Below are 25,160 nucleotides of genomic sequence, written 5' to 3'. Positions count from 1 at the left end.
GCTGGCAGTCACAGTTTTTGTAACCTCAAAGCCCAGACTAGACATGAATGAATGCACTTCCAGATTATTCCAAGACCACTAAAGATCAGGAGAGCTAGCTACCTCTCAACATGTAGTCCAAAAACCTATTATCTCTAAAAAAATATTAATAAACTAATTCCAAAGAGAAAAAAACAGCAGTCATAGATCCTAATGGAAGTTACCTTAAAGAAAAAAAAAAGAAATGTATATTCTCCTTGACTCTGTAACTATAGATAACAAAATCCATCCTTCATAAGCACACAAACATCCTTTGATGATTCATCAGTTCTATTCTTAGACTTTATTCTAGAGAAAAGGATATACTCCCTCTGTCTACTTCAACAAGTAGACAAAAATGTATATAGGAATACATACTCAATATTGTTTGTAAATAATGAAAAACTGAAGATAAATACATATATAAAACAGGAAGTTGGTTAAATTATAATACAGCCATATAATAAAATACCAAGTAGCCATCAGAAAGGACGTAATCATTCAAAATCCATTGACACAGAAAGATGTATAAGCAGCTGAATGAAAAAAGCAAGAACAGTACCCACATGATCCCTACAGACATACGTCCCCATTCACCATATACAGATCTAGAATATTCACAGAAAAAAAGTCTGGAAAGATATATATTTAACTTTTAAAACTGGTTATCTTCAGAGAACAGTAAAGACAAAGACTTTCATTTTCTGCTTTTTTCGTTTTTGTATCGTAAAATTGAATGTATTACTTTTATAATCCTAAGAAACAAAGCTGGATTTTTTTTTTTTTTCAAAGCTGGATTTTTTTAAGAGAATTATGTAACACTGAAAGAATATACACAGAAAACTAAGAGACCCTTAAAGTAGAAACCTTTACCAAATGGTATGTCTAAACCTCTATATAGACAAAGTGTGGCTATATTTCAACATTAATAATGAAAATAAAATATTTACTAAAAAAAAACTAAAACTCTTACAAAATTAACTTGCTAAAAATACTAACAGGGTGATGAGATCTAAACTGAATCAAATTGTACCATCACGTTAGTAAGCCCTAACCAAAAGCTGTTACAGATAAATGGAGACTCAATTATTATCTATCTAAAGACATGACTGGTTTTTTTTTCCTAAAGTGGTACTTACAGTTTTCTACAATTTCATCAAAAACTGCACCAGTTTTCTGCTCAAACTGAAAAAGCAAAAAAGGAAAAAGAAAAGTAACATTATTGTCACATTCTATCATACCTTCTGGCATCTTTCCTCACTCCCCCAAAAGCTGTAATTTTCAACCCAAAGTATACAAATTCACAACATAAAACACGGCCAAATAGAGTAAAATATAATTTAGAAAAAACAAAAGAAATCCTTATGTGAAAACTCCCAAACCAAAAACAAATACATGCCCTCATATAGTTTTTTCATATGGCTTATTTTTAAATCACTTTTGCGTCACAAGATAGATAGTTGTGTATATTTGTAACAAAACAGCCAACATTTATTGAGAACTTACTGATAACTATATAAAACTTCTAATAAAAATTAGATCAGCGGGCAGCCCCGGTGGTGCAGCGGTTTGGCGCCGCCTGCAGCCCAAGGTGTGATCCTGGAGACCTGCGATCAAGTCCCACCTCGGGCTCCTTGCATGGAGCCTGCTTCTCCCTCTGCCTGTGTCTCTGCTCCTCTCTCTCTCTGTCTCTCTCATGAATAAATAAATAAAATCTTTAAAAAGAAAAAAAATTAGATCAGCATCAAATAGGGTTTGCTCTTACCCAGAAATCTGCTGTTCTAATGAAAGTTGGCATGCTATAGGGATAGTTCCTATTTCAATATGTTAGGACCTAAGACAGAAGCAGGGCCAAGTCTGAGGTGATTTTGGATCTTTAAAACAGAGATGGAGGGGGTAGGGCTCAATCAATGGTGGAGCATGCAACTTGGATCTGTGGGTTGTGAGTTTGAGTCCCATGCTGGGTGTAGAGGATTTTTAAGAGGGAATTGGAAAATAATAAATAAATAAATTAATTAATTAATTAATTAATAAAAAACAGAGACTGGAGGGCCGGGGGGGCAGGGAGGAGTGGAAGAGGGGAGAAGTAGAGCAAAGGCAACTCTACCCAGGAGCTAAAGACACTCACATGCTCCACTTTAGTCTATAAAAGTCTCATGTTGGCAAGTGTGAGCATTCCAGCCTCTTACTTTCCTACCGACTACTCATCAATGAGGCAAGAACATAATGCTGCCTCTTGATACATCTTGCCCACTAAAACCCAGTGTCTCCTCATTCAAGGAAGAAACTTAAAAGGAAAAAAGAACTACCCAGATATCTATGTAACTACAGAGGAAACACCATCGCTGTCTGTAGTAAATTAATAATATCTGATATATATAAATGTAAAGAAACAACCAATGATCCCAGGTTTCTGAAATAAAATAACTACATGAAGGAGAAGGCTCAAGGTGAATAAACAGAATACTCCAGAAGAAAAAAAAAAAAACAAATACTCCAGAAGGAAGCAATTAATTTTACAGCAAGGAAACTTCTAAAAAGTATCTTAAGTGGTATCTGAAATATCTAAGAGGCTACAGATGCAAAAAACTAAAAACAACTATGAAAAGGAGATGAGAGAATATTTGGAAATAGGAAAATGACTGCAAAATTTAAAATTTTATTGGAAATTCCAGTGATAAAGTTCTGTTAAAAAAAAAAAAACAAAAACAAAAACAGGGCAGCCTGTGTGGCTCAGCAGTTTAGTGCCGCATTCAGCCCCAGGGCCTGATCCTGGAGACCCAGGATCGAGTCCCATGTCAGAGCTTCCTGCGTGGAGCCTGCTTCTCCCTCTGCCTGTGTCTTCTGCCTCTCTCTCTGTGTGTCTTTCATGAATAAATAAATAAAATCTTTAAAAAAAAAAAAAACATAAAACAAAGTGAAAGAGCTAGAAAGGATAGCCTATATGATGACATGGAAAGACTGAAGCAGTAGGTTTAAGAACAATCTCAAAGTCTTCCCCAAAGGAGAGAACAATGGAAAAGTGAAATAAAAGAAGAAAATTTTCCTAAACAAAAAATACAAATATTTGAGACTGAATGAGCCCACCAAATACCAAAAAGGAGAAGAAAAAACAACACATCCTGGTGAAATTTCAGAATTCCAAAAGAAAACAAAGGACAAATAAAAAGAATCATAGTGTAGATGATTTATAAACCACATTCAACATAACTGAACTCAACTATATAAACATGAAAAAGAACTCTCAAAATTAGTTCTCCCCATTCCCTTCAACTGATCAACAGTAAGAACCTTCATTTTTATTTCTAAAACATCTTAAGTGTTTCATATAAATCTCTACCAGGATGAGCTATAACCTATACAAAAGGTCAGGAATTGTTTCTTAATTTAAAATCTGAAAAAAATAAAATTAAAATTAAAATTAAATTAAATTAAATTAAATCTGAAGGATGACAAAGAATTAAAACAGGTGAAAAAGTGGAAGAAAAGATTCAAGTAAGGAAAAAAAAAAAGATTCAAGTAAGGGAACAAACAGCAAATATAAACGTTCTTAGCAGAAGCAAGAATAGAAAATTCAAGAAACAGAAAGGCTAGGTGAACTAGAATTCTGAGAGTAAAGCAGGCCTGATTGTAAGATAAAGCTAATGATAACTCAAGGGCCAAACCCACAAGACCTTCTTCACAGGTGGGGTGACCACATATTCCAGTGAGCTGAAGACACATCTGTTTATACCTATCATACCCATGTGATTGTTAACGTGTTCCCTTTCACTCAAAACTGTTTCTCAGTCTGGCCACCCTAACTATTAGTCACGTTTAGAGAACGGACTTTACCCTAAGAAAAAACACTGAAAGAGATGTCACAAACCATTCGCCTGGCTGTGGAGTAAAAGTCATTTCTCACTCCTACCTGGAGTTGTAATCATACCATTCTCCTATTGTTTTCTCCCTACAGTAACAATAACACTTCTTCAAAGTGAAGCTCTTCAGGAAGGTCTTGCCTGATAACCCATTTAAAATGCGTGACTCCTTCTCTATAGCACTTACATTTAATTTCATTTACAGTCACTTGTGGCACATTTAATTTATGCATATGTCAGTAGTACTTTCCAGATAAATCGTTTTTCATCCTGGGATACCAAGAGGCCCTAACATATTGTATTGTGTTGTTGTAATGCGTTAGCTCTATTAATGAAATACTGTAATTTTGCATTTCTCAATATTCATTATGCAAAATCTGCAAGATACATTCAGAAAGACTTCTGTGATCAAATAAATATGGGAAATACAAATCTCCTTTTAAAGTGATTAACATTAGCATCAGAGGTTTGCATGTTTCTACACATTTTAACACAGGGTCATTTTTAAATTGACAAATATACTCCGAAATAACATTTTTTAGGTTTTAAGTAATCTTGCCATTTGGGTGCCTGGGTGTCTCAGTCAGTTAAGCATCTGACTCCTAATTTCAACTCAGGTCATGATCTCAGGGTCAAAAGATCGAGCCCCATGTCTGGCTCTGCACTGGGTAGGGAGCCTGCTTAAGATTCTCTCCTCTTGGGATGCCTAGGTGGCTCAGCAGTTGAGCGTCTGCCTTCGGTTCAGGGCATGATCTGGAGGTCCCGGGATCGAGTCCCACATCAGGCTTCCCGCAGGGAGCCTGTTTATATCCTTCTGCCTATGTCTCTCTCTCTCTCTCTCTCTGTGTGTCTCTTATGAATAAATAAAGAAAATCTTTAAAAAAAAAAAAGAAAGAAAAACTTCCTGGAGTCATAAAAAAAGAAAAAAAAGATTCTCTCCTCTCTCTCTCTCTCCCTTTGCCCCTTCCTGGTTCTCTCTCAAGTAAACAAATCTTTAAAAAATAATAATAATAATCTTGCAATTTGACCATCTGTGTTTTCACACCTATTGTATAAGTAAGGACTTTTCCACTTGATAGTTTAACAAATACATAAAACAGAATTTAATTATTTAACATGCTGAAGAATACTTCTCTCAAATTATCAGCTGAATTTATTTTTAAAGATTTTATTTATTTATTCATGAGAGACACACACACACACACAGAGAGGCAGAGACACAGGCAGAGGGAGAAGCAGGCTCCATGCAGGGAGCCTGACGTGGGACTCGATCCCAGGTCTCCAGGATCACACCCTGGACTGAAGGCGGCACTAAACCACTGAACCGCCAGGGCTGCCCATCAGCTGAATTTAATAAGGAAATACTAAAGATAGTAAATACTTGTTTCCTAATACTCCCTTCGAAAGCTCTTCTTTCACTAGTGAGCCATAGAGCAATCTTCCCATAAAATATAAATGTTATGAGAATTGTTCTCAACTCAAAATTCAGGTGTCCGTTAATAGTCAATTGAAATTGGGAAGGCAAGATCAAGTATTTACCATTTAATTACCATTCGAGTGATGATGTTACCACTATTATACCTTGTTCTGAAAGCACTAAGTCAATGCAGTATGAAAAAAGAAATATAAAATGTAAAACATTAAAAAGCAAAGTTATTCTTTACAGCTAATATGTCTGTCGACTTGAAAAGCAGAACATTGCAAACAAAGTTTTAGGAATTAGAATATAATAAAATAGCTTTTTTTAGAGATTTATTTATGTATTTGAGAGAGAAAGCACATGCACACACAAACACATAAGTGGGAGGAGGGCAGAGGGAGAAAGAGAATCCACAAGCAGACTCCCCACTGAGCATGGAGCCCTATGCAGGGTTTCATACCAGGATCCTGAGATCATGACCTGTGCCAAAACCAAGAGTCAGTTGCTAACTGAGCCACCCTGGTGCTTCTTAACACAGTAACTCTTTACAAAACTTAGCATTCAAGAAATCAGTAACATTCCTATGAAATAACAATAACTAGTTAAAATATAATGGGGGGAAAAAGGATCCAATTTACAATAACAACTACATATAAAATATTCTGAAAATAAAATTAAACTAAAATTAAGAAATATATAGGGATCCCTGGGTGGCGCAGCGGTTTGGCGCCTGCCTTTGACCCAGGGCGCGATCCTGGAGACCCGGGATCGAATCCCACGTCAGGCTCCCGGTGCATGGAGCCTGCTTCTCCCTCTGCCTGTGTCTCTGCCTCTCTCTCTGTCTCTCTGTGACTATCATAAATAAATAAAAATTAAAAAAAAAAAATTTATAAAAAAAAAAAAAAAAAGAAATATATAAAATAAGAACTTATAAAATTTTTCAAAAAAAATAAAATTTTTCAGACAAAAAAAAATAAAATTTTTCAGACAGTAAACAGGTGATATACCATTTTTACAAAAGAAAAAATCAATACGATGAAAAATATAATTTCCTTACAAAAGAGGGAAGGCGGGGTGAGTGAGAGGTAACTAGACAAAAACAATTACAAAGGACATCTAGAAAAATAAAGGTAAAAAAGAGTATCAAATATTGAATTATAATATTGATGAGAAAAATATGCCCTACCAAATATCAGAAGTACAATAACTAAAGTTATGTGCTACTGGTATGACAATTAATATACAGATTAATGAAACAATAGATAACACAAGAGTCCAACATATACTTAAGAACTATGACTAGCAAAAAAAAAAAAAAAAAAACTATGACTAGCAACCACTTAAGATGAGAAAATTTGGATCATCTCACTTTACACTGAAACAAATTCCAAATAGAGTAAAAACAAATTGAAAAAACAAAAACACTAGAAGATAGGAAAGTCTTCCCACCTCGGGCTCCCTGCAGGGAGCCTGCTTCTCCCTCTGCCTGTGTCTCTGCCTCCCTATGTCTCTCATGAATAAATAAAATAAAATCTTTAAAAAAAAAAGCTTAATGAACTTCATCACATTAAAAGCAGAAACTGAACAACCTAGGGTAAAAGTAATCTATTAATAACATTAAATGTCAATATCCTACTTATAAGGCAGTCTTAGAATCCATTAAAGAGAAGAAAGAAAAAAAAAGAATCCATTAAAGAGTAGCAACGCAGCTCTTTCCACCATCTTTCCATGATGCCATAATGCTACACATGAATGTCCTGGCAGATGATCTCAAGTGAATTAACAACAATGGTGAAAAAAGAAGCACCTGTGTGGCTCAGCTGGTTAAGCGTCTGACTCCTGATTTCAGCTCAGGTCATGATCTCAGGGTTGTGAAATCAAGCATCCTGTCAGGCTCCACACAGGCCAAGGGACCTGCTCAAGATTCTTTTCCTCTACCCACCCTACCCCCACTTGGGCACATATGTGTGATCTTTCTCTTAAAACAATAAAACACACACACACACACACACACACACACACACACACACACACACACACACAAAAGCAATGCTGAAAAAAAGAGACAAACACCAGGTTCTTATTAGGCCATACTCTAAAGTCCTCAACTGGTTTATAACTATGAGGATGAAGCTGGTTACACTGGCAAATCTGAAATCACTGATGATCACAGAGCTGGGAAAATTGTTGTGAATCTCAGGTTAAAAAAGGTATAGAGTGATCAGCCCCAGATATGATGTGTAACTCAAAGATCTAGAAAAATAGCAGAATAATCTTCTCCTGTCCCATCAGTTTGGTTTCATTGTACTGACCACTTCAGCCAGCATCATGGACCAAAGAGAAGCAAGATGAAAATACACAGGAGGGAAATCCTGGGATTCTTTTTCTTGGAATATAATGCATGCCTGTAAATAAAATGCCTCGATGAAAAAAAAAATAGCATCCCAGTAAAAAATGACTGAAGACCAGAAATAAGCACAAAACATTCAATCTCACCTGAAGTCAAAATTAAAATGAGATACTATTTTCTCTCAGACTAGCAAAATTACAAAGTATAGACAGAGATAAAAATTCTCTGGGCAGCCCCCTAAGCTAAGCTAAGCGCTAAACTTAGCAATTTAGCACCGCCTTCAGCCCAGGGAGTGATCCTGGAGACCGGGGATGTAGTCCCATGTCGGGCTCTCTGCATGGAGCCTGCTTATCCCTCTGCCTGTGTCTCTACCTCTCTCTCTCTCACGAATAAACAAATAAAAGCTTAAAAAAAAAAATTCCCCTCTTACTTTTTTTAAACCTAAATACATTTAGAAAATTCCTCATTAAACAGAGGTCTAATTCACTCTTTTTAGGTGGCCACATAATCTTTTATTGTATTATACTAATGGACATTTAGGTTGCTTCCAGCCTGTTTTTCAATGCAGTATTATTTATGTACAGTTGTCATACTTGTACATATAAACTGGCTTTACATATGTTAATGTATATATGTTTGTGTGTGTGTGTGTGTGTGTGTGTGTGTGTGTGTGATTTTGACATAAAATCAATTCCTAGAAGTGGAATCATGAGGTTAAAGGGCATAGGCAAGGAAGCTGTTTCCTACCATAGGTCCTGTTCCCATGCTTTAATAGAAACACCTTTCTGCACAGAAAAAAAAGAAGGGGGGCACAGGTGAATATAAAATTTTGATAGATGTTACTAAATTGCCCATCAAAGCCTTCCACCAAGAAATATAGATACCAGGGGGGCGGGGGGGGGGGGGGGCTCTGTTTTCTTAAGTCCTTCTCCACAACTTGGCAAGTTGTTTTTTTTCATCTTCCTCAATTTGGTAGGAAAAAATGTTACCTCATTGCCTAAATTTGCATTTTGTTGTTATTTTCCATTTAATTATTTCCATTTTCATTTTTTAAATTTTGAATAAGAATCTTTCTGAATAGTTATTAACCATCTGTGGTTCTTCTTTCTATCCACTGCCTGATTATAGAATTTTTTTTTTTAGATCTCGAGATAGAGGTTCCCAAACCATTATAACTAATGGTTAACACTTAGCAGGAACCTCATTCTGTGCCTGGCACTTTTTTCCAAGCAGTTTACATGATTTAATTCAATTTAGCCTCCCCAAAATCTCATCAAGTACTGCTAGCATCTCTATTTTATAGATGAAGAAATGCAGTTCTAAGAGTTTAAGGGAACATACAAACATACATACACAAAGAGCTCTGAAAAAGGCCCCCAGAAGAAAGTCCAAACATCTGACTCTCTAAAATCTGGCCCTAACCTCTGCTCCTGCTTTGTCTTTTCCTGCCTTCATATTTCCACTGCATCCCCATCCCCAAAACAAATGCTCTAGTTATTACAAATGACTAGTAGATTACCCAGTCTTTCACACCTCTGAATCATTATGCACAGTGCTTCAGCTTTTCCAGTCATATTTCAATAGTAAGCACCTATTCAGTTTTCATAACTGAAGTTACAACTCTTAAATGATGCCATAATCTCAACAATGCACATATACTCACTTTCTGAACAAGATAGAGTTCACAACTCTCTTTCCTAGCACTACTACAGCAGATCTGCCTGTGACACCAACTATAAAAAATTTACTCTAAAGTTGGGGATGCTATAACCAACCCATCAAGTACCCATACACATTTTTGAAGCTGTATCATGAAGTGTCCCATCCTTGTTGTAGATCAATCTGCTGACAAATAACAAACCTAGAGTTTTAACTCCATTCAGGAGACTATCTAAAATAGAAAACACTTTCAAAAATACTATTTTAATACAAAGCCTGTAGAATTACACAAAAATTATAAATAATGTAGTTTCCTTTAACCTAAATTAAATCAAGATTCTATACAGAATTAGATTCCACATTTCTCAAAGAAGGAAGCAGGTTAAAGTATATCCCAGTCTAGAGAGATATTTTGTTTGATAGTATCACCTACAACAATGCCTGGTGTAAAACAAAAGCTCAATAAACATTTGCTGAATAAAAGAATTATTTTTATCACTTAATAAATAATTTAAAGTTATTTTATAATAAAAACTTAAACATCAAAAGAGTACTTTAAAAATTACAAGAATGGGGCGCCTTGGTGGCTCAGCCAGCTGAACATCCAACTCTCGGTTTCAGCTCAGGTTGCGATCTCAGTCCTTGGATCTAGCCCACATCAGGCTCTGCTCACAGCACAGAGTCAGCTTGTCCCTCTCCCTCCCCCTGTGTGCACACACACAGTCACTCTCTCTCGCAATAAGATGTTCAAAAAAAAAATAAAAATTACAAGAAACTCAGAAATTAGGCAGAAGCTTCAAATGCTTAATCATGCCTGCAACAGATCAAAGTTAAATGTCCAATTTCCTTCCTTCAACCCCAAATGGTAATGCTGCTCTTTCCTACTGTATTCCAATTTAAATATCCCTTACTTATGCTTTGAAATTTGTTCATATCAATGAACTTTATAATCATTTTATCAAATTAGAAAATGTAACAAATTTGTTACGGGAAAAACGTATTACTTAAAAGCAGTACTCACTTTGAAAGACCTTGCAGGCTGAAAGTGAGCAATCTTATTAATCAAAGGGAAAAAAAGTCACAATTGTTCTGTGAACTTTAAAATCTGTCATGACATTTTAAAACATTTAAGACTTTTACTGATTATAAATACACAGGGAAGTACTCTGTGGCTAATATTTACTATTTTATAACTTAAAACAGAAGAAACATTGAAAATCAATGTTCTATTTCTTTCTAAAAATTCATACCATGAGTAGGCAGTTCTTGCCTTCTCATTTTCCTAATGTAACTTATGACACAGAATAATCCTATTTTCTATGCTTTGGCAAACTGCCTTTAATCTGTTCGAAGTTTGGTTCAGCTTCCAACATTTTATCCTTTGTCCTTTCAATCCTATCAAATATTTCCAAGAGTTTCTTTAATATGGAATTTTTGCTGGAGTCACTTCCTCTGGGATACCTTCATCCTTTCTATTACAATGACTTTCCTCATTGATGTTGATAAATTAACCTTTACTAAGTTCCTCAGGCTTCATATGTATACTGTTCCCTAATTCTGTAAAAGGAAGCAACTGAATTAATTTCAAGTTCAGAAATATACTGAACTCAGTCATTAGAAATCTATTAGATTATATTATTATTATTATTATTATTATTCTTGATTTCAGCTCAGGTCATGATCTCAGGATTGTGAGATCAAGCCCCAACAGGGGTTCCATGCTGGGTATGGAGCCTGCTTAGGATTCCCTCTCTCCCTCTGACCCTCCACAACTCTTTATTTTTTTAAAAAAAAAATTTTTTTTTTAATTTTTTAATTTATTTATGATAGTCACAGAGAGAGAGAGAGGCAGAGACACAGGCAGAGGGAGAAGCAGGCTCCATGCACCGGGAGCCTGATGTGGGACTCGATCCCGGGTCTCCAGGATCGCGCCCTGGGCCAAAGGCAGGCGCCAAACCGCTGCGCCACCCAGGGATCCCCCACAACTCTCTTTAAAAAAAAAAAAGAAAGAAAGCATTAATTAGGAGTGCCTGGCTCCGACAGTCAGTAGAGCATGCAACTCCTAATCTCAGGGTCGTGACTTCAAGCCCCATGCTGAGTGCAGAACTTACTTTTAAAAACTCAAAATTAGGCGGGCCCTCCCGCGCCCGGCGCCCGCGGACGCCCGGGCCGCTGCTGGGAGGCCGCACGGGGCTCGGGGAGGCTGTGCTGGGGGCGCGCGTGGGGCCCTCCCCGGACCCAGCCCGCCCCCCGGGGCCCGCGGGCGCCCGGCCTGGTGCTCGGGGCGCGGGGAGGCTGTGCCGGGGGCGCATGTGGGGCCCGGGAGCCGCGGGCGGGCACTCGGGGTGGGCGGAGTGGCGGAGGCGAGGAAGCGGGGAGACGCTCCGGCCGCCCGCCGGGGTCTCGGGGCCTCGGGGCCGGTGGGGAGAGAGAGGGCTGTGGGGAGGCGCCAGCGCACGGGGGTGACCCTGGAGGAGCCTTCTGCCCCAGCCGCCGTGTGGATCGCGACGGCCTCGGCGTGGAGACGAAGTCATACGGAAGCGTCTCTTAATTGATGGAGATGGTGCCGGAGATGATCGAAGAATCAATCTGCTAGTGAAAAGTTTCATTAAATGGTGCAACTCCGGGTCCCAGGAAGAGGGATACAGCCAGTACCAACGTATGCTGAGCACACTGTCCCAATGTGAATTTTCAATGGGCAAAACTTTGCTGGTATATGATATGAATCTCAGAGAAATGGAAAATTATGAAAAAATTTACAAAGAAATAGAATGTAGCATTGCTGGAGCACATGAAAAAATTGCTGAGTGCAAAAAGCAAATTCTTCAAGCAAAGCGAATACGAAAAAATCGCCAAGAATATGATGCTTTAGCAAAAGTGATCCAGCACCATCCAGACAGGCATGAGACATTAAGGGAACTAGAGTCCTTGGGAAAAGAACTAGAGCATCTTTCACATATTAAAGAAAGTGTTGAAGATAAGCTGGAATTGAGACGGAAACAGTTTCACGTTCTACTTAGTACCATCCACGAACTTCAGCAAACACTAGAAAATGATGAAAAGCTCTCAGAGGTAGAAGAAGCTCAAGAAGCCAGCATAGAAACAGATCCTAAGCCATAGACAAGCTAATCGTTGACCATTCCCAAGAATGTGGAAGTAACAGCATGCGCCTAGTGTGTTTAGAATTTGTGTTCTTGAGATACTTAAAGTTTTGGCAGTAAACTACTTTCCTGTCAAATATTAATGCACAGTTCATTCATATTTCTTTACACAAAAGAGAAAAACTTCAGTATAGATTTGTTTGTATTGGGGAAGCCCGGGTTGCTCAGCAGTTTAGCGCCGCCTTCAGCCCAGGGCGTGACCCTGGAGACCCGGGATCAAGTCCCATGTCGGGCTCCCTGCGTGGAGCCTGCTTCTCCCCTGCCTGTGTCTCTGCCTCTCTCTCTCTCTCTCTCTCTCTCTCCCTCTCTCTCTCTCTCTCTCTCTGTGTGTCTCTCATGAATAAATAAATTTTTAAAAAATTCTTTAAAAAAAAAGAAAAAATAAAAAATAAAAATAAAAAATAAAAAAAAATAAAAACTCAAAATTAAATTGAAAATAAGTAAACTAGCTTAAAAAAAAAAAAAAAGACATGTGGGCAGCCCAGGTGGCCCAGCGGTTTAGCACCGCCTTCAGCCCAGGGCGTGATCCTGGAGACCCGGGGTCGAGTCCTGCATCCAGCTCGCTGCATGGAACCTGCTTCTCCCTCTACCTGTGTCTCTGCCTCTGTGTGTGTGTGTGTGTGTGTGTGTGTGTGTGTGTGTGTGTGTGTGTGTGTCTCATGAATAAATAAATAAAATCTTTACCAATAAAAGGTATTATAAAAGATTCACACTTATCAATAAATGGTGGTGGGAAAAATGGACAACTACATGCAAAAGAATTAAACTGGATCACTATTTTATAACCATAAAGAAAAAAAAATTCAAAATGCATTAAAGACTTGAATGGAAGACCTAAAACCATGAAACTACTAGAAGAAAAATAGTAAGCTCTTTGACAGCAGTCTCAGTAATATTTTTTTCGCATCAGTTTCCTTAGGCAGAGGCAACAAAAGCTAAAATAAACGGATACACATCACACTAAAACGCTTTTGCAAAGCAAAGGAAACCAACAAAATGAAAAGGCAACCTAATAACAAATGGGAGAAGATGTTTGCAAATCCTACATCTGATAAAGGGTTATTATCTAAAATATATATAGGTTTGGGCACCTGGGTGGCTCAGTTAAGCATCTGCCTTTGGCTCAGGTCATGATCTCGGGGACCCGGAATCAACCCCACATCAGGCTCTCTGCTTACCAGGGGAGTCTGCTTCTCCCCCTGCCCCTCCTCCCACTTATGCACCCCCCCCCCAAATAAATGAGTAAAATCCTTAAAAATAAATAAATAAATGTCTTACTTAACCTAATATGACAAAAGAAAAAATCCAATTAAAAAATTGGCAGAAGACACGAATAGACATTTTTTGAAAAAACACATACAGTTGGCCAATAGGCACATGAAAACATGATCAATACCACCAATCATCAAGGAAAGGCAAATCCAAACCACAATATATCATCTCATATCTGTTAAGATTTGTTATTATCAAAAATACAGAAAATAACAAGTGTTGGCAAGGACACAGAGAAAAAGTAACCATTGTACATTTTGTTTTATTTTATTTTTTTTTACCATTGTACATTTTAAGTAGAAATTTAAATTGGAGGGAAAAAAAGAAACATAAATTGAAAAAACCATTATGAAAAAAAAGTACGGGGGCTCTTACAAAAACACAAATTCAAAAGGATACATACACCCCTATGTTTACTGCAGCATTATTTACAATAACCAAATTATGGAGGCAACCTAAGCATCCATCAATAGATGAATAAAGAAGATGTGGTGTATATATCAATGAAATATTATCCAGCCATAAAAAAGAATGATTTCTTGCCATTTGCAACAATATATATGGGTCTAGAGAGTATAATGCTAAGCAAAATAAGCTAGTCAGAGAAAGACAAATAGACAAATACTATATATTTCACTGGTAAGTGGAATTTAAGAAACAAAACATTTTTAAAAAAGGGGGTGAGACGGGGATCCCTGGGTGGCTCAGTGGTTTGGCACCTGCCTTTGGCCCAGAGCATGATCCTGAAGTCCCGGGATCGAGTCCCACATCACGTTCCCTGCATGGAGCCTGCTTCTCTCTCTCTGCCTGTGTCTCTGCTTCTCTCTCTGCGTGTGTCTCTCGTGAATAAATAAATAAAAATCTTTTAAAAAAAAAAAAAAAAAGGGGGGGGTGAGAGAAGCCAAAAAACAGACTTTAACTACAGAGAACAAATAGATGATTACCAGAGGGGAAGCAGGTGGAGGACGAGTGAAATACGGAAACAGGATTAAGAGTACACTTAATTTGATAAGCACTAACATATGGAATCGTTGAATCACTATATTGTATTTCTGAAATGAACATAACACTGTATGTTAACTACACTGTAATTAAATTTTAAATAAAGTATGGAGGTTCCTCAAAAAATTCAAAGTAGAAACACCATATTATCCAGCAACTCTGAGTATTTACCCAAAAAAAACAAGGATACAACTCCAAAGAAATAATATGCATGCCTATGTTCATTGCAGCATTATTTACAATAGCCAAGACATGGAAGCAACCTAAATGTCCTTCAACAGATGAATGGGTAAAGAAGTTTGTGTGTGTGTGTGTATACATTATACCATTATACACACACATATATACACTGTAGTATTACCCAGTCATAAAAAGAATGAAATTTTGGGGTGCCTGCATGGCTCAATCAGCTAAGAGTCCAGTCCAACTCTTGATTTCAGCTGAGGTCATGATCCCAGGATCAGAAGACAGAGCCTTATACTGGGCTCCCTCAGCACTCAGGGTGGAGTCTACTTGAGATTCTTTCCCCCTTCCTCTCTCTCCCCACTTTCAGGCTCACTCTCTCTCCCTAAAATAAACCGATCGATCAATCAATCGATCAATAATCAACCATTAACAAAAAATAAAAAAAAAAGAATGAAATCTTGCCATTTGTCATAACATGGATGGACCTAGAGGGTATCACACTAAGTGAATTAAGCCAGACAGAAAAAGACAAATACTTCGTGATATGGAATATAAAAGTCAAGACAAAACAGAAACAACCTCACAGATATAGGAAACCTTTGGTTACTGGAGGGGGTAGGGGCCTGAAGGTAGGCAAAATACCTGAAGAAGATTAAGAGGTACAAACTTCTGTGGAAAAAAAATAAAAATAAAAGAGAAAATTCAAAGAATGAATCACTTGAGTGTCAAATTTACATTATATATTTTAATAGAATCTATTTGGATAGCTATAAAAACCTAATAAAAATAAAAGACAAGGAAAAAATAAATAAATAAATAAAAGACAAAGGATGCCTGAGTGGCTCAGTGGCTGAGTGTCTGCCTTTGGCTCAGGACATGATCCCAGGCCCGGGATCAAGTCCCACGTCAGGACTGTGAGGAGCCTGCTTCTACCTCTGCCTGTGTTGTGTCTCTGTCTCTCTCTCTCTGTCATGAATAAATAAATAAAATCTTTAAAATAAAATAAAAAAATAAAGTCAAAACTTATCACCAAATACAGAGTATAGATTTTTAGTCACTGCTGTGAAACTTCAAACAAAATCAAATTCAAAGGTGAAAAGCTATCACCTTAAAATGATTTCTTTCATGACTTCTTTTCAGAACAGCTAAGAAAATTAAGCTAACTAGGCTTAAAATGGTAAAAGTCATTTGTAATAAGTGGATAATGTCTCCCTTTCAATGTAAATATACAGAATGCTGTATTTACCCTTAAACATAAATTGACAAAGATAAAAAATAAGTATTCCCATGATTCTTTATAATAAATTTGGAACAAACTACATTTTGTCACAGTTTAATACTCCAACAAAATGTATAATAAGTTGGATCCCTGGGTGGCGCAGCGGTTTGGCGCCTGCCTTTGGCCCAGGGCGCGATCCTGGAGACCCGGGATCGAATCCCACGTCGGGCTCCCGGTGCATGGAGCCTGCTTCTCCCTCTGCCTGTGTCTCTGCCTCTCTCTATCTCTCTGTGACTATCATAAATAAGTAAAAATTAAAAAAAAAAAATTAAAAAAAAATGTATAATAAGTTTGGAAAACCAGAAACATTTATAATAAATAAAATTTTAAAATAATGAAAAAATAAAAATTTTAAAAATCTATAGCAAATACGAACTTACAAATTACCAAAATCACAAGTTTCTTCAATTGTTTAAGGGAAAAATAAAAACCTCATAACCCTGAGTTTAATCAAATGGCAAACTGCCATAAAACAAAAATCAATCCAAAGAAATCCCTGAAATCATATATTGACAAAAAACTAAAGAGCTAACTGATACCTAACTTCAAAAGATCTATGAAATAAAGACAAAGAGCAAGGATTACTCAACCTGTATATATCTGCAACCATACAAGGAACATTTAGAAAAGAAGAAAACCCTAGAAATATTCCCTAGGGGTCTCCCAAAGTCAAAACAATTTTCACCCTAATACTAAGACGTTATTTGTATTTTTACTGTGTTGAAATTTGCACTAAGGGCACGAAATCAATTGTGGCCCCTTAGGCAGTGGCACCAAACTATAATAGTAGTCACTGCATCACTGCCCAATGACTGTTGTGAATATATACCGAGAGAAAATATAATTAAAATATTTAAATTTCTTAAAAGAGTGTATCTTGTAGAAGGAACCAGAAATCAAAAAGGACCTCTATTTTAAAAATAACTTAAATGCAAGCTCAGTCAGTTCAGTCTTAATTGTAATTAAAATATTTATTCTCTTAAAGATAACCCATTAACTTTTGTGATCATAGAAGACAATACCAAAATCTAAATTCTGTGGATTTTTTTCCCCAAACTACAATTATTGTATAGTAATAATACTGTATGTAACTATATTTTAGTATAACATTTAATACATTAAATAAAATAATACAGGTAGAGACCAGAAAGATCAAACTTAAATTGTCACTAAAAATCAGGAACACCTGGGGGTACCTGGGTGGCTCAGTTGGTTAAGTATCCTATTCTTCATTTCAGATTAAGCCGTGATCTCAGGGGTATGAAATTTTTTTTTTCAGGGATATGAAATTGAGCCCCATGTCTGTCTCTGTGCTGTGTGGAGCCTGCTTAGATTTCTCTCTCTCCCACTCCCTCTGTCCTCCCTTCTCTCTCCTTAATAAAAATAAAATAAATTTTAAAAAAATAGGAGGACACACACACAAAAAAAGGGACACTTGGCTGACTCAGTCAGTAGAGCATGCCGGAACTCAGGGTTGTTTCAAATCCCACACTGGTGTAGAGGTTACTTGAAAAAAATTAAACCTTAAAAAAAAAGTTGTCGCTAAAAAATAATTTCTAACTAAATTTCATTGTTTTTAGTTTTCAACCTAATATATAATGTCATCTTACATTAATCCCAAATAATCTAACAGACCAACAACTAGGAAACCAATAAAAAAAAAAAAAAATCCAACAAACATGAAAACTTAGTATTCCTGAAGTATTCCTGAATCCATCACTTTATACAAAACAAGAGTTATCCATCTTTTTGAATGAACACTTTACTAAATACATACATGCTACCTCTTTCTAAAGGACAAGAAAAGGCATAATACATATAAAATTAGTTATCAGCAATCTAGTAAAGTGCTTTCCTAGCTATAGAAACTGGGTACTCTCAAATATGTATCTCTAAACTCTTAATTGATGAAATGTCTACAAATGCTATTTTAGAATTAAAGATTAGGTGCTCATTTTTGAAAGGGTCCACATAGACCTGAAACATATCTCTTGAAACCAAAAATAGGTGTGTGTGTGTGTGTGTATGTGTATATATATATAAATAAATATAAATTGCATATGTATACATGTAAGAACTGATATATACATTTTCAATCAGTTCTATAAAATTCAAATTTTGAAATAATCATATATCACTTTGATAAGCAGGAAATAAAATTTTAAGCCTTGGTAAGTTATATATATATATTTAATATATAATATACATTTTTACTTAAACTTTTTAAAAAGGAAATGGCAATAAGTGAAAATATAGGAAAGGTTTTTTATCTTAGCACACATACACACACATCTTCTTTACAAATCTCCTAATCTCTAAAATTGTTCCTGTGCCTTAAACATAGGATGGGGCATCAGGGTGGCTCAGTCAGTTAAGCATCTGCTTTTAGCTCAGGTCATGACCCCGAGCATCCTGAGATTGACTCCCACATCAGGCTCCCTGCTCAATGGGGAGGCTGCTCGACCCTCTCCTTCTATCCCTCCCCCCTGCTTGTGTGCTCTCCCTCTCACCCTCACTCTGTCACATAAATAAAATCTTTAAATAATAAAAATTTTTTTAAAAACATAGGATGGACATCTGTTGCCACATTATTTTCAATAATGAAATATTAGAAAAAAGTCCCTCTAGAAAGAAATGATTAAATGATTTATTAATACACAGTATACTATGGAATTCTACGTGGACTTTACAACGAATAAGAGAAAGTTCTGGAGATAGTGGTGATGTTTGTACAACAATATGAATATACTTAATGCCTCTGAACTATAAACCTAAAAAAATATTAAAATGGCAGATGTTGGGGTGCCTGGGTGGCTCAGTTAAGCATTCAACTCTAGATTTTGGCTCAGGTCATGATCTCAGGGCTGTGAGACTAAGCCCACATGGGGCTCCACGCTCAGCACAGAGTGTGCTTGAGATTTTCTCTCTTCCTCTGCTCCTCCCAATCATGTTCTCTCTCTCAAATAAAGAAGTCTTTTAAAAAAAAAAAAAAAAACTAATAGACATTCTCAACAAAGGAATGGAATAAAGAACCAGACTGAAATTTTAGAACTGAAAAATTAAAACACCAAAAAAAGGGGCGGGGAGGCCCTGAGGGCAAGGGATATTGAATAGTTACTTAATAGGTACATACTTCAGTCTGGATGAAGTAGTTTTTTGTTTTTTGTTTTAATTTGAGAGAGAGCAAGAGAAAACATACTTGGTGGGGGGCGGAGTGTGGAGAAGCAGATGGAGAAACAGACTCCCCGCTAAGCAGCAGGGAGCCCAATGCAGGGCTTGATACCAGGACCCTGGGATCATGAGCTGAGCCAAAAGCAGACAGTTAACCAATTGACCAACCCAGGTGCCCCTGAAATAGTCTTTGGATGGACAGTGGCTCAATAACCATGTGAAAGCTATTAATGCCAAAACTGTGCACTTAAAAATGGTCAAAATGATTAATGTTACCTATATTTTACAATTAAAAAATGGTGGGATCCCTGGGTGGCGCAGCGGTTTAGCGCCTGCCTTTGGCCCAGGGCGTGATCCTGGAGACCCGGGATCGAATCCCACGTTGGGCTCCCGGTGCATGGAGCCTGCTTCTCCCTCTGCCTATGTCTCTGCCTCTCTCTCTCTCTGTGTGTGACTATCAAAAAAAAAATTTTAAAAATGGTAATAAAGTAAAGCAAACTCAGTCATGAGTTCAAGAGCAAAATAAATAGGAAAGAATCATGAAAATAAATCCATTGAAACTACATAATCTGAACAAGAGAAAAAAATTTTTTAAGATTTTATTTATTTATTCATGAGAGACACAGAGAGGCAGAGACACAGGTAGAGGGAGAAGCAGGCTTCCCATGAGGAGTCCGATGTGTGACCTGATCACCAGACTCCAGGATCACGCCCTGAGCCCAAGGCTAACGCTCAACTACTGAACCACACAGGTGTCCCAAAAAATATTTTTAAAAAAATGAGGGGCATTTGGATGGCACAGTCGGTTGAGCCGTAGCTCCTGGTTTTGGCTCAACATGTGATCTCTGGGTTGTGGATCGAGCCCCACATCAAGCTCCACATTTGGCGCAAAGTCGGCTTGAGATTTTCTTTCCCTTTGTCCCTCCTACTTCTGCTCTCTCTCTCTAAAATAAATAAATCTTAAAAAAAGAACAGAATCTGAGAAATCCACATGACAACATCAAAAGGAATAATATTCATATAATCAGATTTCAATAGGAGAGAAAAGCTGTAATGTGGAAAAATTATTTAACAAAACAATGTCTGAAAACTCTCCAAATTTGAAAAAAGATATTTATATCTACAAATTCAAGCTAAGCAAATCCCAAATAAGATCAATGTAAAAATATCCATCCACATCAAGACACTCATAATAAAACTGCTGAAAACTAAAGACAAAGAAAAAATCTTTAAAATAGCCAGAGAAAAATGACAAGTACTTATCATTGCAGATTTCTTATCAGAAATCATGGATGCCAAAGGAAAGAAGAAAACACTCAAAAAAAAAAAAAAAAAGAGGATTTTATTTTCCTTTTCGTGTGTGTACGAACACATACAAGTGGGTAGATAAGAGAGGGATAAGCAAACTCTCAGCTGAGCACAGAGTCCAACACAAGGCTCAATCCCACAAACCCGAGATCATGACCTGAGCCAGACACCCAACTGAGCCACCCAAATGCCCCGGAAGAAAACACTTATAAAGTGCTGAAAGAAATGTCAACGCAGACAGCTACATACAATGAAACTACATTTTAGAAATAAAGGTGAAACATATTCTGCAATGAGGAAAAACGAAAAGTCTGCAAATCTCTCCTAAAAGAACCTTAAGAAAGGTTTTTTTTATACAAAAAAAAAAAAAAAAGAAAATTTAGAATATTAGAAATAAACACAGAATTGGTAACAATCTAAGTAAATATAGCTATTTATAAATACAGTCCATTCTTTTACCCTTTAGTTATTTTACATGTCTGACAGCTAAATGTAAAAATTATAACGTTATATGATAGGAATTTGTTATGTATGAGAAGAGGACAACTACAGCATAAAGGGAAAGGGTAAAACAACAAATATGGTGGGATCCAAATTTCCATGAAGTGTTAAAATATTGATTCTAAGAAGCTAGTCTCAAAATGTTAAAAATACTGTCTGAGTCTATTTATGATATTCTCAAAAAGACAAAACTACAGTGACAGAAAACAAAACTGTGGTTGCCAATGGTTAAGAGGGAATGGAGAATATGACAAAGGGATAATATGCAGGAGCTTCTTGGTGCGACAGAATTATTATTAATCCTGTTTGTAGGGGATCCCTGGGTGGCGCAGCGGTTTGGCGCCTGCCTTTGGACCAGGGCGCGATCCTGGAGACCCGGGATCGAGTCCCACGTCGGGCTCCCGGTGCATGGAGCCTGCTTCTCCCTCTGCTTCTCCCTCTGCCTGTGTCTCTGCCTCTCTCTCTCTCTCTCTCTCTATCATAAATAAATTTTTTTTAAAAATCCTGTTTGTAGTGGTGCTTACAGAAATCTATACTTGTGTTTAAAATTTATACAACTACATAACATACATGAACAAAGGAATTTTAGCTAGCATATGTTGACCTCTAAAATAAAATACACGGGATCCCTGGGTGGCGCAGCGGTTTGGCGCCTGCCTTTGGCCCAGGGCGCGATCCTGGAGACGCGGGATCAAATCCCACGTCGGGCTCCCAGTGCATGGAGCCTGCTTCTCCCTCTGCCTATGTCTCTGCCTCTCTCTCTCTCTCTCTCTCTGTGACTATCATAAATTAAAAAAAAAAAAAAATTAAAAAAAAAATAAATAAAATAAAATAAAATACATACATGCATGCAAGATAAATGTACGCATAATCATAAATTCACTGAGTAGTGATATTACAAGAGATTTTTATCTTTATACTTTTTTAAATCTTTCAAATCATCTACAATGAGTATTATCACCAGAATAAAAATAAAATACTCAAAAATAACCACAATATACTTAATTAAGCTAAAAATATGCCACTTCAATATGGTTCTCTAATAGTACTATTTGGAACTGAGTAAATGAGAACATTGCAAAGTATTCTGAGAGCAAGTTTAAAGTTTATCATAACAGCAGGCAGTTGTAATCCCCTTCCCCAACTCTCTCTCACAACCAATCTCTCTCAAAACTTACTAACAAATACAGTTGACCCTTGAAAAATATGGGAGTTGGGGCACCGACCTCCCCCAGGTCAAAAATCCACATATAGGCGTGCCTGGGTTGTTCAGGCTGTTAAGTGCTCAATTCTTGGTTTTCGGACTGGTCATGATCCCATGGGTTGTGGGAATGAGCCTTACATGGGGCTCCTTGCTCAGCAGGCAGTCTACTTGAAAGATTCTCTCCCTCTGCCCCCACCCCACTCTTCAGTGCACTCTCTCCAAAAATAGATTTTTAAAAACTAGACTAAAAATGTATTTTAAAAAGCCACACACACATAACTCAAAAACTTAACTACTAACATACTGTACTGAAAGCCTTACTGATAAAACATTAAATCCATTAATACATATTTTGTATATTATATACTGTGTTCTTACAATAAAGCAAGATAAAAGCATTAAGAAAATATGAAGAGAAATTACATTTACAGTATTGTACCATATGTACTGTATTTATCAGATAAAATCTGAGTATAAGTGGACCCATAAAGTTCAAACCCACATTGTTCAAAAATCAATTTTACTGAGATTCTGAGAAGATGGGAGACTAAGGAAGCACCAGAATTGTCTTCCCACCTAGACAACAATGATACAGGCGTAATCTGTCTGATATAACTGCTTTTATTATTCTAGAGTCCATTGAAAGCTTCCAACTTCCAGGGAGTAGGTTTGGAAGGAAAATTTTGGGTCAATTTCAACTCTTAGTAGCAGCTATCCATCCTCCATCTCCAACGTTAAGGCAGGCAGTCGTACATACCTTCTAGAAGCAGACTATGAGAGCCAGGGTGGGCAAAAATGACCATGTCCTCCATGTATTGGAGATCTGTGCCCTAATTCCTCATTGCTACTTCTGATCACAGAAATGAAGACGAAGAGGCATATGGTCATTTTTGTTGCACCAACCCCCACTGCTACAGATCCCTCCCTTCCTTCCCTTCATTTTTCTATTTTGTCCCCTCTGGGAGCCAGACATTAAAGACTAGGACATTCAAAAGCAACTGCACATACAGAAGAAATTAGAAACTCACTATCTATATCCAGGAAAAAGCAGTGACTGAGAAAAAATTTGAGAACTTAAATGGACATCTCAGGTTGATCCTAACCCCAAAGAGAGTCTACAAGAATAAAATATAAAATAAAAATATTCTGGAAAGGGAGTAAATCTGATTTTCAGAATTACCATATTATTATATTGCAATGTCCAGTTTTCAGGGCACCTGGGTGGCTCACAGTTGATCATCTGCCTTCAGCCCAGGACATGATCCTGGAGTCCCGGGATCGAGTCCCACATAGGGCTCCCCACAGGGAGCCTGCCTCTCCCTCTGCCTATGTCTCTGCCTCTCTCTCTCTGTGTCTCTCATGAATAAAATAAAATAAAATAAAATAAAAGTCCAGTTTTCAACAACACACACACACACAAAAAAAAAAAACCCAAGTGAGGCACCTGGGTGGCTCAGTCAGTTAAGATACTCAGTTCATGATCTCATCAGGGGCCTGTGATTGGGCCCCACATCAGGCTCTCTGCTCAGGGGGGAGTACGCTTCTCCATCTCCCCCTGTCCCTCCTCCCTCCTGCTCTTGCTCTCTGTCAAATAAATGAAATTTTTAAAATAAAATAAAAAAATCACAAATAACAGGAAAACACACCCACACAAAGGAAAAGTATAAACAGGAACTGTTCCTGAAAAAGCCCTGATGGTAGACCTACTAAAGAGACATTAGAAGAACTATCATAAAGATTCACAAAGAAGTAAATAAAGGAAGATATGGAAAAAGTCAAGAAAATGTATAAACAAAATAGAAATATCAATAGATATTGATACTTAGAGAGAGTCAAAGGCAGACAGAAGCAGGCAGAAGAAATATTCAACATTATGTCCTATCCTGAAGATAGGACAATGAAAATTATCAATTTTAAAGAACAAAAAGAAAAATGACATAAACAAAATGAACACAGTAAGGTATCCGTGGGACACCAACAAGCAGACTAAAATACACACCGTGGGAATCCCAGAAGGAGAAGAGAAAGAGAAAGGGGCAGGGAAATTATTTTTAAAAATATTACACTGAAAACCTCCCCAAACTTGACAAAAGACATGAATATAAATATCCATGAAGCTCAACGAATCTCACACAAGAAGAATTTGAAGAAATTCACACAGACACACTTTAGGAAGCCACAAAGAATCCTCAAAGTAGCAAGAAAGCAGTGAGTGATTCACATACAGTGGATCCTCAAAAAGTGTATAAGCAGACTTCTCATCAAAAAATTTGGAAGCCAGAAGCCAGAGAGCTAATGTATTCAAAGTGCTAAAAGAAGAAATAAGCAAACATATTTCCTGTATCTGTTAAAACTGTCCTTCAAAAGTTAGGGAGAAATTAAGACATTCTCAGATAAACCAGAAACTCCAGGGTATCCAGCAGTGGGAAATGAAAGCACAGTAAACAGTAATTCAAAGCCATATGAAGAAATAAGGATCTCAATAAAGGTAAATGCATAGCAATTATAAAAGCTAGTATTGGCCCCCTAAGCGGCTCAGTTGGTTAAGCATCTGCCTTCAGCTCAGGTCGTGATCTCAGGGTCCTGAGATCAAGCCCTACATTGGACTCCTACTCAGCAGGGAGTCTATCTCTTTCCCTCTGTCCCGCTCCTCCACTCAGGCATGCACTCTCGGTCTCTCTCAAATAAATAAAATCTTTAAAATAAAATTAAAAAATAAGAGCTAGTATCATTCTAACTTTGTTTTGTAATTCCAAATGCTTTTTTCTA

At 37.2% G+C, this 25,160-nt stretch overlaps 2 protein-coding genes across 5 annotated transcripts in view; one reads left to right on the top strand and one right to left on the bottom strand.

Moving 5' to 3' along the window:
* The window catches only part of ZMYM4 (zinc finger MYM-type containing 4), a 135,278-nt gene that overhangs the window by 78,664 nt on the left and 31,454 nt on the right, over positions 1-25,160 (bottom strand). For all 4 annotated transcript variants that reach the window (XM_041738041.1, XM_041738044.1, XM_041738043.1 and 1 more), the window contains one exon: positions 1,158-1,203. In XM_041738041.1, the coding sequence (XP_041593975.1) occupies positions 1,158-1,203 (46 nt within the window). The remainder of the gene's footprint in view (positions 1-1,157; positions 1,204-25,160) is intronic.
* LOC121481076 (THO complex subunit 7 homolog) lies at positions 11,697-12,547 on the top strand. The gene has a single exon (XM_041738047.1). The coding sequence runs from the start codon at positions 11,969-11,971 to the stop codon at positions 12,425-12,427; it is 459 nt and encodes a 152-aa protein (XP_041593981.1). The 5' UTR covers positions 11,697-11,968; the 3' UTR covers positions 12,428-12,547.

The sequence above is a fragment of the Vulpes lagopus genome, chromosome 23, assembly GCF_018345385.1.
Source record: "Vulpes lagopus strain Blue_001 chromosome 23, ASM1834538v1, whole genome shotgun sequence".
Taxonomy (NCBI): Eukaryota; Metazoa; Chordata; class Mammalia; order Carnivora; family Canidae; genus Vulpes; species Vulpes lagopus.
This window is presented reverse-complemented; position numbering and strand designations above follow the sequence as displayed.